The 12453-nt window shown below is 39.2% G+C and overlaps 1 protein-coding gene across 4 annotated transcripts in view; it reads right to left on the reverse strand.

Moving 5' to 3' along the window:
• Positions 1 to 12453, reverse strand: part of ADAMTS9 (ADAM metallopeptidase with thrombospondin type 1 motif 9) — a 177741-nt gene that overhangs the window by 122720 nt on the left and 42568 nt on the right. For all 4 annotated transcript variants that reach the window (XM_021674928.2, XM_021674927.2, XM_064367312.1 and 1 more), the window contains exons 12-13: positions 7886 to 8031; positions 75 to 256 (exon numbers count right to left, since the gene is read on the reverse strand). In XM_021674928.2, coding sequence (XP_021530603.1) covers positions 75 to 256; positions 7886 to 8031 — 328 coding nt within the window. The remainder of the gene's footprint in view (positions 1 to 74; positions 257 to 7885; positions 8032 to 12453) is intronic.

The raw sequence follows: 12453 nt of genomic DNA on the forward strand, positions 1-12453 counted from the left end.
AATACAACTTGACTTTTGTGCCTGGCCTCGGTGCTGGTCGGCCAACAGCAAACACATACACCAGACATACTTACTTCCACTGTACTTAGGGACCCAGCGCACATTGGGAAGCAGACCATTGATATTAAAATGCTTCCCGTCAAAGTGAGCACACTGTTCATCTCGGAAGTCTCGCTTCTGCTTGAGACATGGCTCCGTGTTGCAGGACTTAAACTTCATTCTACGTCCTACACAGTATTTTCCACCATTTTTTGGCCTGAAGAAAATGGAAGAGCGCACACCCTGTATTATCATGTATTCCTCCAAACATCAATCCCTCATTTGTGACTTCCTGTCTTCTAGAGAAGTAAATCTGTGGTGGCAAATGACAGAGGAATGGGCAAGAGCTTTGAATCCTGGTTTTGCATCCTGCCTTCAATGCCATGATGTATATAACCTTGGGTAAGTCACTCGACCTCCACAAGCCTTTATATTTGCAAAATGGGATGTAGCTATCTTGTAGGCTGTTGTAAGGATAAATGTCAGAATATACAGCTTAAAGTCTGAGATACAAAGCCTCAATCTGAACCTATGAAGCCACTTTTTGTTCCTTTTCTTCTCAACATTCGCAGTGCTTCAATGTTAAAAACACAGAGGATGAAAGGTACCCGTGATAGTTTGGACTACTCCCTATGTTCCTTTTTTACCTTGATATATTCATGGGAGACCATCATAAACTAGTTCCCTCACACCTCCATTCATCCTGTCTCTATACACCCTCTCCTGACAACCATTGTTTTTGTTTGCTTTGTTTGTCAAATAAAATGAAATAAAGGGAATGTGTTCATACTTTAACTTAGAGGAGAAGCAGGAAAGAGCATACTGGTTTCATTAGTTTTTGTGGACGAGTGTATGTCATATGCCTTGCAAAGCATCACAGTGCAAATTTAATCTCAGCATGCAACCCCGTGCATGTATATTCCAGATGTGATCCAGAGAGTAAATTATACAACACATCTACCAGCTGTCAGCAGCATGCCAAATTCTTCATGGAAATGGGAAGATCACAGAATCATAGGAAGTTGGGGCTCACCAATCCAGGACTGAAACAGCTTGGGTTTCACGACTGCCCTAGAACACCCTCGAAACTGAAAGGATATTTTTCACCTTTTTTTCTTTAGAATGAATCTTTCAGAGTAATCCAGACTGTATGGATTTTTGGTTGGTTTGTGTCAAACAGGAGTTTTGGGCAATGAGAAATACATCCCCGCTCATGAAACATAGAATGAGAGGCAGAAGGAGCTCCGGAGTTGGATTGTGGTTCCAATCTGGCCCTATCCTCACTGTGTGGCCCTAGACTAAGTTCTCAATCTTCTGGAGCTTCAATTTTCTCCTTCTCTAAAATGAGTGCACATGGTAGATGCCAGAAAATGTTAGGTACTATGATACTACATGTCAGCACTGCCCAATCTAATCTGATCCAGTTCTGCAGTTGGCCTGAGTACCCACTCAGAGTACTGAGTCAGGACTCAGTGCTCCTGCAGGGTGCCCAAGTCGCATAAAGGCCCACCTAGGCAAGCTTGTCCTGATACTGTTATAAATGTACTCGTCTGATCAAAGATTTGTAACATAAAGTAAGAGCGCGGGCTTTGCAGTTACAAGCTAGGGGTGACTTTGTGTAAGCTGTCTTGCCTCCCTGGGCTCTATCTTCACATGTAAAACAGAGATGATGCTGTGTACCTAAAAGGCTTGTTGTGACTCTGAGGAACTTAGCCAGAAGTCTGATCAACATTCACCATTATTTATCATAAGGAAGGCTGCATCTAGAGATGCAAAATGGCACATAACACAATCATGTCTACATCTGTCTGTTTCTGCATTAAGCACAATTAACTCCATATACTGTATATCTGCACCATCCATTCAACCTGGCAAAGCTCCTTCACATCTTGTCCAAGGCTAGGGAAGATGAGGTGCTTTTATACCAAGTGACAGAATGTTTAGAGAAGTACTTTGCCCAAAGGTCACACAGCTAATAAAAGAGCAGAGTCAGGACTGGAATCCTAGTCTCCCAGGCTCTTGCTCTGTGAGCATCTGCTACATTATCCGCGTGCTGTGGTTCAGTCTTTCTTTTCTTTTTAGGTGCCATTTAGAGATGCAGACTGGGTTTCCTGGATCCAAGCCCTTTTCTCAGTATCAAGGCACCCCAGTCTCATGCATAAAATATCACAGATTACCCATGAATAATAGATCAGGACTGTCTACCTGCTCAGGTGAAACTTGTTTTAAATGTGCTACAAGGAAGACCCCCTTCAATTTTTCCTCCAGTTGAAATTACCTTTATGGAATCTTTATAGATATCCCAGCTGACTATGATGGATCAATCATTTATTTATTGCCTGAAAGTAAATCATATTTCTTTCCCTTTGAACACAAAATTTTTAAAATTGATTTTTTTTTTTGGTTCTCTTATATAACAAGTCTTAACTGATTCTTGAAATTTATCAAATGCAGTAGTTCTTTGGACTGCAAATAGTTATTACTTATAGATGGCTTCCCTTCAGATGGTAACAGCTTCCACCTTTGCTTGCTTTGACCACTGTAACATGACAAATAATATTGTGGGATTTATTTTTATAAAAAAAATTTTTTATAAACACACAAAAAATGCTATATGTGAGAGGCAATATTGCTGATGGTTAGAAACATGGACTCCGGAAACAAAGGGTTTGAATCTCAGCCATGCCTCTTAATGATGTAATCTTAGATGAGTTGCTTAATCTTGCCAAGCCTCTGTTTGCTTATCTGTAAAAGGGAGATGATACTAATATCTACTTCATAGAGCTATCATGAGGCTTAACTAGGTTAATACATTCAAAGCACTTGAACAAAGTGTGGTTCACAGTAAGTACTTAATAAAAGTTTAGCTGTTACAAGATTTGGCAAGCTACCATCCTGTGGGCCAAATCCAGTCCACCACTTATTTTTGCATGCTTGTGAGCTAAGAATAAGTTTTACATTTTAAAGTAATTGAATTAAAACAAACAAACAAACAAAAAAACCAGAAGATTTTGGTATACATGTGAACTACGGGAAATTCAAATTTCAGTGTCCATAAAGTTTTCTCAGAAAATAGCCACACCCACATTGTCTATGCATGTTTTTCCCTGTATAAGTAACGTTAAGTAATTGTGATGGAGACCACATAAATCGCAAAGCCTAAAATATTTACTATCTGGCCCTGACGGCAAAAGTTTGCTGATCCCTGAACTATTCTTGTGTCACTGTGCTATGTTCCAAATTCTGTCACTGACTTTGCTGAGAGGGGAGGCCAACACAGCTCTAACTGAACAGAAGATCAAGACCTGGCGTCTCTTCCAGGCTGTCTCCCTTGAGACAGGCCTCTTTCCATATCAAAATTTGGTCTGGAACTTGATTTGCTTTTATGTAAAGGCAGGTTACAATTTCTTCTGTAATTATTAAAATGACTTTAACAAATGTAAATTGCCCTTCTCAACTATATAGTGTTTCCTCTATCCTAGACGATATGATTGCTGCCTGATTTACATGGACTATGTAATAGAGAAAGCTTTAGCCAATCAAACTCATCTTTCAGCATGAAAAAAAATCATTTTATAATTTAATTATTTAGCTGAAAAAGAGTATTTTTTTCTAGATAGGCAAATATTGAAAATAATAGGAAATGCAGCTTTAAAAAAAATAGTAACCACATTTCCCAACTATTAAGATCCTTTTAAAGCGTTGGAAGGGTTTAAGGAAATTGCTAGATTAATTACTATTTTGCACAGCCAAATTGGATCTCTCTTTCAAGCACATATTACACAGCCATGCCTGTTAATACATGGAAAGGAAATTCAAGATGATGCATGACCAAAGTTATAAAGACAATTTTGCAGAGGTTATCACAGGTACAGTCTATCCTCAAGGAAAGCTAAACTTTGGTCTACAAATGGGTTTGAACAGAAATCTTAACTTCTACGCTTATGTATAGTGAATTAGGGTAGGCAGATTTAGGGCTGGCACAAGACATTTCTAAAGATACAACAGACAGCCCCAGAAGGTAGTGTGATTCCTGTGCTTAGAGGCTTTTAAGAAGGGGCCCGATAGCCAATTATGGAGAATGCAGAAAGGCTATTCAAGGATTAGATGAGATGGGGTGGGAGCTGGGCTAGTCCATCTTTAATGATCCTTCCAAATGGGGCAGTCTATGAAACTGGATTCTTTTATTTATTCATTAGTTAATGGCTCTTCCACAGTAACCAATTCTCAACATTTCGAAACAAATTCATCTAAACTGAGTAGCTCAGAAAAAAGCCTTGGTGCAATTCCTTACAGTTAAATGAGAAATTCTTTTTTTTTTTTTTTTTTTTTGCATGAAATAGACATATGCTTTGAATATATTTTCAAAGTAACATTTCATAAGAGGTTGCTATGGAGAGAGCCTAATGGGGAAATATCTAGTTTACAATCTTTTCCTTTTCTCAAATATATGAGTTTATTATTTTTAAATTTTAATCTGTCTCCTAATTTAAAAGCAAAATACAAGCATTAGTAAAAGAAAATGCTGTGCCTTTCCTAAGGAACTGATATGATTTTTGTTTTTGATGGACTGTAACAATTCTACGTACCATTTTGTTTTAGCCACCAAGAAGCCCAGAGCCAAATTTTGGGCACAAAACAACTATAGGGCCCAAAGGCCTGAAAATGTATCTTCTAGTTCCAAAGCTCAGGCTGTTTTTTGGTAATCTTATGCTTTGGTGGTTCTGATTTTAAATTTTACGCTATTACACATTTCTTATAGGCCAGGTGACCATATGACCATATAATTAATTGCCCAATCAAGAACATTCTGAGAGTGAAAATGGAAGCTATTAATAACTTCTTCAGGGCAACAGATAGAAAGTGGGACTGTCCTTGCAAACCAGAACTACGATCGTCTTATCTGTAGGGCTCAGATAAAAATTGAGATTAAAGCGCTTCAAGACAAAATATGAGGGCCCCACCTGTAGCACCATATATACCAGTTGAGACCAAAAAAATCTTGTGACCAAAATTAGAAAGCATATGGTCTCTACAGCTTGCACATGGACTAGAGCATAATCTCGTGTACGTAACAAGGCTACTTCTCTTTTTTGAGTTTTATGCTTTTGGGGGAAAAATAACTCCTAAGAATATACTATAAAGTCTCTGGATGCTAAATAGATACATTCTTGAATCAGATGAATATTGTAAAAAAGAAAAAAAAATCCAGTGTCCTTAATAGAGACATACCTTGTACCTTGGATTCTAAAAACAGCTCTCCATTACATTGTAAGGGCTTGTCGAACTGACAAAAGGCATATTCCCGGTGAGGGGGGCAGCTGTTCCCCTCAAACTCCTTGAGAAACAAGACAGCAACCACTTCTACGTTCTACATAATGAACCATCTGCTCTGTGAATTTCTCTGAACAAGCTTTTAAACTGAGATTTGGATCTGATTTTCCCTTTTCTATGCTCCTTTCTCTTTTCAAATTGACTCCCCCAGAGCCATTGTAACCTCCGTATTCAGAGGCAGTCTCCTTCCTCAATTAACAGGGACATCCTAAAGTGCAAATAACTTGGAGGAGTTTTAATGAAATGATGTCAGTGCTGACACTCAACTAGGTGGATTGTTTTTCTTAAAAAAAAAAACCTCCCATAGCAAACAGCAGGGACAAGGACCTCTAATTGAGGTCTTTAATGATCAGTTCTTAACTTCTGAATGTGAGGATCTTTGTTGCACTTTGAAGCTCAAGATCCTTTTCTGCTGAGATCTTTACACTGGGCGATTTGCTTTGTGTAGCCCATTCCAATTACCGAGTGATTTATCTCCACTTTTCACATTACTTCTAGAATTGCTCTAAGACTTAAAAAAGTAATATTTTTTTAAAAGGCCAAACGCTTCTTTTGAATGGAATATTCTTGATTCAAAAATGTTTAAAGTGCTTATAAAGTGGTCACTGTTTGCAGATCCATACCCTCATGATAGCATTTACTAAAAACTAATAACTTTGCTCAATGTGGCCAGCAAGTCATTTTTAATTTGTAAAGAATTAATTAGTTGTTATGATACAAAGTTTTATTTTAAAGCTTCAACAATACAAGCAGCAAGGATGTATAGCTGAGTTTAAAAAGCAGTATGAGCCTTCTTTTATATTATATGATACTTATTTCATATAATACGTATTTACATCCACAATCTTTTCTAAAAGTCTGAAATGACACACATCAAATTATTTTTCAGTGATTATTTCTCACGGGGAGTAGGTAGGAAGTAGGAATAGTGTGACAACTTCCAAAATACTTTATATGTTTGTGTCTGAATTTTTTAAAGTATGATTTAATATTTTAAAAATGAATTCAAAATATAGGCTATGTAGAAAATTTAAGGCTTATTCATTTTTATCCACAGCTACACCATTGGTTTTATGGACAAAAATCTATATCTCACAGCCCTTTAGTTATCTTCCTTAGTGACCACTACATGAACATGAAATAAGGTTGAGTTATGAACAAAAATGAGTTAAAGTAAATTAATCATCATTTGTGATTTGTAGTACAGAGTATTTATTTAGACCAGGGCTTGCAAATCAGTCGCCTAAAGCTATGTCCTTTTTGACTTACACAATTCAGATTTTTCATAGAAAAGATTTGGAAGCTTTGCCAACATTAGACTCTTTTCTTACCTCCAAACAATCAGCCAGACCTGAGTAGTGCCCTGCACTTGGTCTCTACAATACAACTATTGTATTACCCTAGCCTACTTAGTTCCTTTACTTCACCTGTTTGCTTCTCAGTACAATAGTCTGCTATCCGTAATCTAAGCTGTTAAAAATAAATGAGACTGCTAGGGGAAATCATTTTATAAAATCCCAAAGCAGCGAGGGCCTTAAAAACTGTTGTTGGTTTTTACATCAAAAAACTATCCCTATAGATTTCTTGGTTCTCCAGCCTAAACAGGCTTCATGGCAAGTCTGAGAAAATGCCATATAAACTATTACTTACTTTTACTTACCTGTTATTTTCTATTTCTTTTCAACTATGTACGTCTTAGATCTATGTAAAATTGAATGTCATTTTTCATAATGAAGATAGCAATTTATTATCTATAAACAGCCTTCCTCATCCTCCACCCCACCCCACCCTACCCATGCCTGCTATGACAAATGCTGGGAAAAAAGTCCATGGACTTTAAACATGTCAGTCCTAACAGTGTTAGGCTGGTATAAGTTGCCATGGTCACACAATGAGAATTATTCTGAAAGGCAAGAGACTCTCAATCTGTAAAATGTCAGGTTGTGGGATGGGGACCTCAGGTGTCTTGCCGGTAATACAACTAGATTGATTAAAAAAGTAATTCCTTAACACAGAATACATTACTGGTGGAAAAAAAAGAAAAAGTAATTCCTGATTTGGGGTCCCAGGTCCTATGAGGTCTGTGAGCCATTCAGTGGCTAACTAAAAGGAAGATATTAGTCTACAAACTGGATGAAAATGTCCAATTTCTTTGTTTCCATGTGAAAATCTATCTAGTCACTCTATGAATGTGCTATCTCAAGCTCTGAGTGTAGCGGGGAGAGTGAGACCTGCCTGATTGTCAACAGTGGGAAACAGACCAACCAAAAAACCATCAACTGTTTGGAAGATAGAACTTTGAATAACAAAGGATCTGGAGAGAAAAACAGTATCACAAGGGGAAGTGCCTGGGAATAGAGTTTGGTTACCATGGGTCTAAGTAACCCTTGAAGTTTACGTTCTTTCTAGCTCTCTCCCTTGGAACGTGCTCTTCATCCACCAAAATTACTCCCTTTAGGAATTTCTTGTTCTCGTCATGCCAATAATAACAGTTATACGTTCCAGGACTTACTCTGGTCTGTTGCACTCTCGAATGGCTGTTTTGATGCCCCCTCCACATGTTCTGGAGCAAGTTCCAAAGGGACTCCAGCTTCCCCAGGATCCATCAGTCACAGGGACCTCCATTTCTTTGGGAACACAAAATCCATACTTGCAGTGCTGTATTTAATAAGGGGAATAGTGAGGGAGACTTGGCACTGTGAGTTGTTACAGGACTGGCTGTCCTTTTAAACACAACATATGTTAATTCTTTTCCATGTGTGGGTTTGAAATGCTGCAGATTCATCATTCATATGAATAATGGAAATGATAGGGATTTTAATCTCACACTTACTGATTTTAGGCTGGGTCTTCCTTTGCAGCTTGCTTGAATTAAACTGGCCAGTGACTGGCTCCAGGCTAACAGGGTAACTCCAATGACAAGCTTCAAACTGCTCAATTAGTTTACTTTGAAAAACCAGGAGTGGAAATGGGAAGAGTGGTAACAGACAGGCCCAAAATGAGTTATAGGATTTGCATAGTGAATCTCCATCAACAAGGCCTAGAGAAGTTACAAGTCTGGTAAACGATAATGCTTTATTGCTCCCAATTTTAATTACACTGGAGAGGGGGAAAAAAGCAAATTACAGGATTCCTATAAACACGCTCTAGGAAAGCTGTCAGGATGAGACCAAAGTAAAACGAACACACTACAGAGACCCCTAAACTTTATTACTTGTTTGTTACTAATGATTTCAGATTCTCCAGCCTGGAGCAAGAAGGCCACGATGTTTAAAAAGTAATAATAAAACAAAATAAAACTCCTCAGCAGGACAAGGGAGGAGAGAAGCCCATTTCAACCCTGTGCCATTGTTGGGGTGTGAAGCCCTGACACAAAGCCGAGGTCACCGAGCAGTGGACAAAGGAACAGTGGCGGCAGTGGCCACAGGAGGGTGACGCCCCGCGGCTCGCTCAGATCTCTGAAGCAGAGCTGGTGGCGGCTGTCGTGATTTATCCCCAGGGAGGACATAGCCGCCAAGAGGGGAGAGGCAGAGAGGTTTGAAGGCCAGGGGGTGGGGCAGTATGCAGGGAAAGTGGAAAAATAAGAGGTAGGTGAAGGTCTCAGTGGAAACAGCAGGCCCTACCCCCACACAAGGTTTGGTAAACAATTGTCTAAACAGTGCAATTAAGCTTTCTCCAGTCTGCCTGGCCTCCTCCCTTGTAATTATCCTCTTACAGTATCTGAGGACACGTCCCTTTCCCTGGGCTGTTTGGCTGAGGCTTAAAACATTCTGCATCTGAGCCCTGGGTGACTCAGGATACATGAAATGTACACTGAGGCAGCGGGGACTACATCACTCTCTGGAAATCACTTTACATTTGTCTTTACAGTGGTTATGAACACTTCTTAGAAAATATACATATAAAAATAAATGAACAGAGGGGCAGCTTGCTCCAGAGTACCTCTGCCCAGTAGACAGAACATGAGTCACATATATAATTGAAGAATTTCTAAAGTCACATTAAAAAAAACTAAAATAAAACCTTAAATTAATTTTAATATATTTTATTTAGCCCAATCTATGTAAAATATTGTTATTTCTACACTACATGGAATCAATATAACATTACTAATGATACTTTTTTTATTTTTGAGATATGGTCTTGCTCTGTCACCTAGGCTAAAGTGCAGTGGTGCAATCATGGCTCACTGAAGCCTTGACCACCCAGGCTCAAGTGATCCTCCCACCTCAGCCTCTAGAGTAGCTGGGACCATAAGCATATGCCACACTGCCTGGCTAATTTTTTTATTTTTTGTAGAGACAGTTGGGGGTGAGGGTTTCACCATGTTGCCCAGGCTAATTTCAAACTCCTAGGCTCAAGCAATCTGCCCTCCTCAGCTCCCGAAGTGCTGGGGTTACAGGCATGAGCCACCACACCTGACCTACTAATGAAATTGTTTAAATGCTCACTTTTTTTTCAAATTAAGTCCTCAAATCCTGGGGTGTATTTTATACCTAAGCACATCTCAGTTTATGTTGACACGTTAACGTAGCCACACGTGGCTCGTGGCTACCATACTGGACACAGCAGGTCTAGATGGACAAAATTTAACAAAATATAACAGGTCTCACCAGGTGCGGTGGCTCATGCCTGTAATCCCAGCACTTTGGGAGGCCAAGGTGGGTGGATCATGAGGGAGGTCAAAAGATCAAGACCATCCCGGCCAACATGGTGAAACCCTGTCTCTACTAAAAATACAAACATTAGCTGGGCATGGTGACGCGCGCCTGTAGTCCCAGCTACTCGGGAGCCTGAGGCAGGAGAACTGCTTGAATCGGGGAGGCTGAGGTTGCAGTGAGCTGAGATAGCGCCACTGCACTCCAACCTGGCGCCTGGCGACAGAGCAAGACTCTGTCTCAAAAAAACAAAACAACAACAAAAAAAAAACAGGTTTCACCGGGACTGGTTAACTCTTCTACAAAATAACTTTATGGCCTTGGGTGTGTCCCTGAAGTCTGTTTCCCCAGCTAAAAAATGGGGACCTACTGGCCAAAATTATTTGGAGTGTAACATGGGACAAAGTATGTAACATACTTAGTATACAACTTAGCACATAGGGGACCCCACTTAAATAACAGTGGCGATGATAATGGCAAACATGTACACTGCACTTAATATTCATCAGGCGCTGTTCTAAGCATCCTATACACAAACTCAGTCCTCACAACACACTATGAACTAGATACTATTATTACTTCCATTTTTACAGAAAAGCAAATGAAGGGACAGAGGAGTTGATGCCAGACATCAGTAAGAGGCAGACAAGACTTAACAGTGCATACTCTTAACTGGGACACATGCTGCCTCTCAACTGTGAGCAAAGGGGGACAATTTCTGTCATCTACATAAGGACTGAAATTTTCGCCAAAACTTAAGATTAATGAGATGGCTAGGTGAGACTGAGACTCCAGATTACTCACTCAATATCCATCCTCCCCTTTATTCCTTGATAGTAGAACCTATATTTTCCAAAGTTTCCCTATGGATAGAGGAGGTCAAAGAGATGTAAGCAGAATTCACTGGGTAGGATTACGGAAGAGGCCCTTTGAACTCTTTGGCTTCATTATGCTGGGAAGTCAGACTCCATGGCTGGAGATGCCACAGCCATTTTGTACCTTGAGGACAAAATTAAGGAGTTTTCTGGAAATATATATATTTTTCCCTCTTAACATTTCAGACTTCAGTTTCTGGATCTCTTTATTCTATAAATTTTACTTCCACACAAGAGCAAAGTCCAAATGACCACTCTTCTCATTAAGCATGACTATAAACCTCAGAACAAAACAAGGAGGTAGGTTTATCAGAGCACTACCATTTAGCCCTGCACTTAAATGTCCTCATGGCTACTTTCTAAAAGAAAACTTCTAATTCAAAACTGATGTGGAAATTAAATATTTCTTAGTCAAATGACCGTTGATAGGTGTCCAAAAGAGAGGAAGAACTTCAGAGGAATAGGAAAAGTGTCTGATATGACAGAGGCTGAGAATGGAGGCTGTTGGGGAAACATGCACTGAGATCATCTCTTTTACCAGGCAAATTCTACAAATCATAATCACATAGTAAAATAACGATTACATCATAACAAAGCACTAAGTGGTTGGTGAAATAAGAGCCAAAATAAAGTCAGCCTTTATTAAAAATGTCCAAAACCATCCAAATAATATTTTATACAAATGTATCTTTTTGAGAGTTGGAATGGGGACTTGGACATTGATTTTGTCCAAAAGAAACTTGAAACAAAAGAGTTTCAAACCTCAGACTCACAAATAAGGTTAAAATGAAAATGTTAATGGACTTAAGAGAGTGGAGAAAATAAAGAGACATTAGTGAGTAATTCATCACAATAACATTGTGTCAGCAGCCCAAGATAGATTACTGCTGCAGGAGCAGAACACGAAGAAGAGAAAGAAAAAACATTAACCCAGCGGCCAAGGGAGGCAGAATGTGCTAGCATATAGAGAAAAGGCACATACTGCCAATTCTATGAAAAAGAAACAAAGGAAAAAACTCAAAGAATTTCTATGCCAACATGTTCACCTTCTTTGGCATTTCTAGAATGTGTAAGTACTCTTCAGGGTATTTAAATATACCCACATCTTTAATGAAAGCTGCTAGACATGACACTTTTCTAAAACAACCAAAAATGGACCTATCATTTTCTCTGCACAGTTCCTTCTCCAAAAGCATCCTGAGCCAGCCTTGGGAATGCCTTGGAGGCCCCTGCTCTTGCTCAATACAAGCATACCCACTTGCTTCTGTTTAGCAAAAGCAGGGGCTGCTGAGAGCTCTCCCAAAGCTTCCCATCCCTCAGAAGATAGAGATTATCCTACAATCCCTCCTCTTCTGCTTCTGAAAAAAACAGAAGATTGGGAAAACACACAACTGACATCCTCCAAGTTATTCGGGATTACAGAATTGGTTGGGTAACCATACTGCTACATGGAGCTTGATAGCACATTTACGACAATTTTACTGAATACAAGTCATTTCATCACATGATTGAAAATTTTCTTTGCTGTTTTTTTTTTTTGTTTTGTT

This window comes from Aotus nancymaae, unplaced genomic scaffold, assembly GCF_030222135.1.
Source record: "Aotus nancymaae isolate 86718 unplaced genomic scaffold, 86718_ANA_hifiasm-v0.15.2.pri h1tg000067l, whole genome shotgun sequence".
Taxonomy (NCBI): Eukaryota; Metazoa; Chordata; class Mammalia; order Primates; family Aotidae; genus Aotus; species Aotus nancymaae.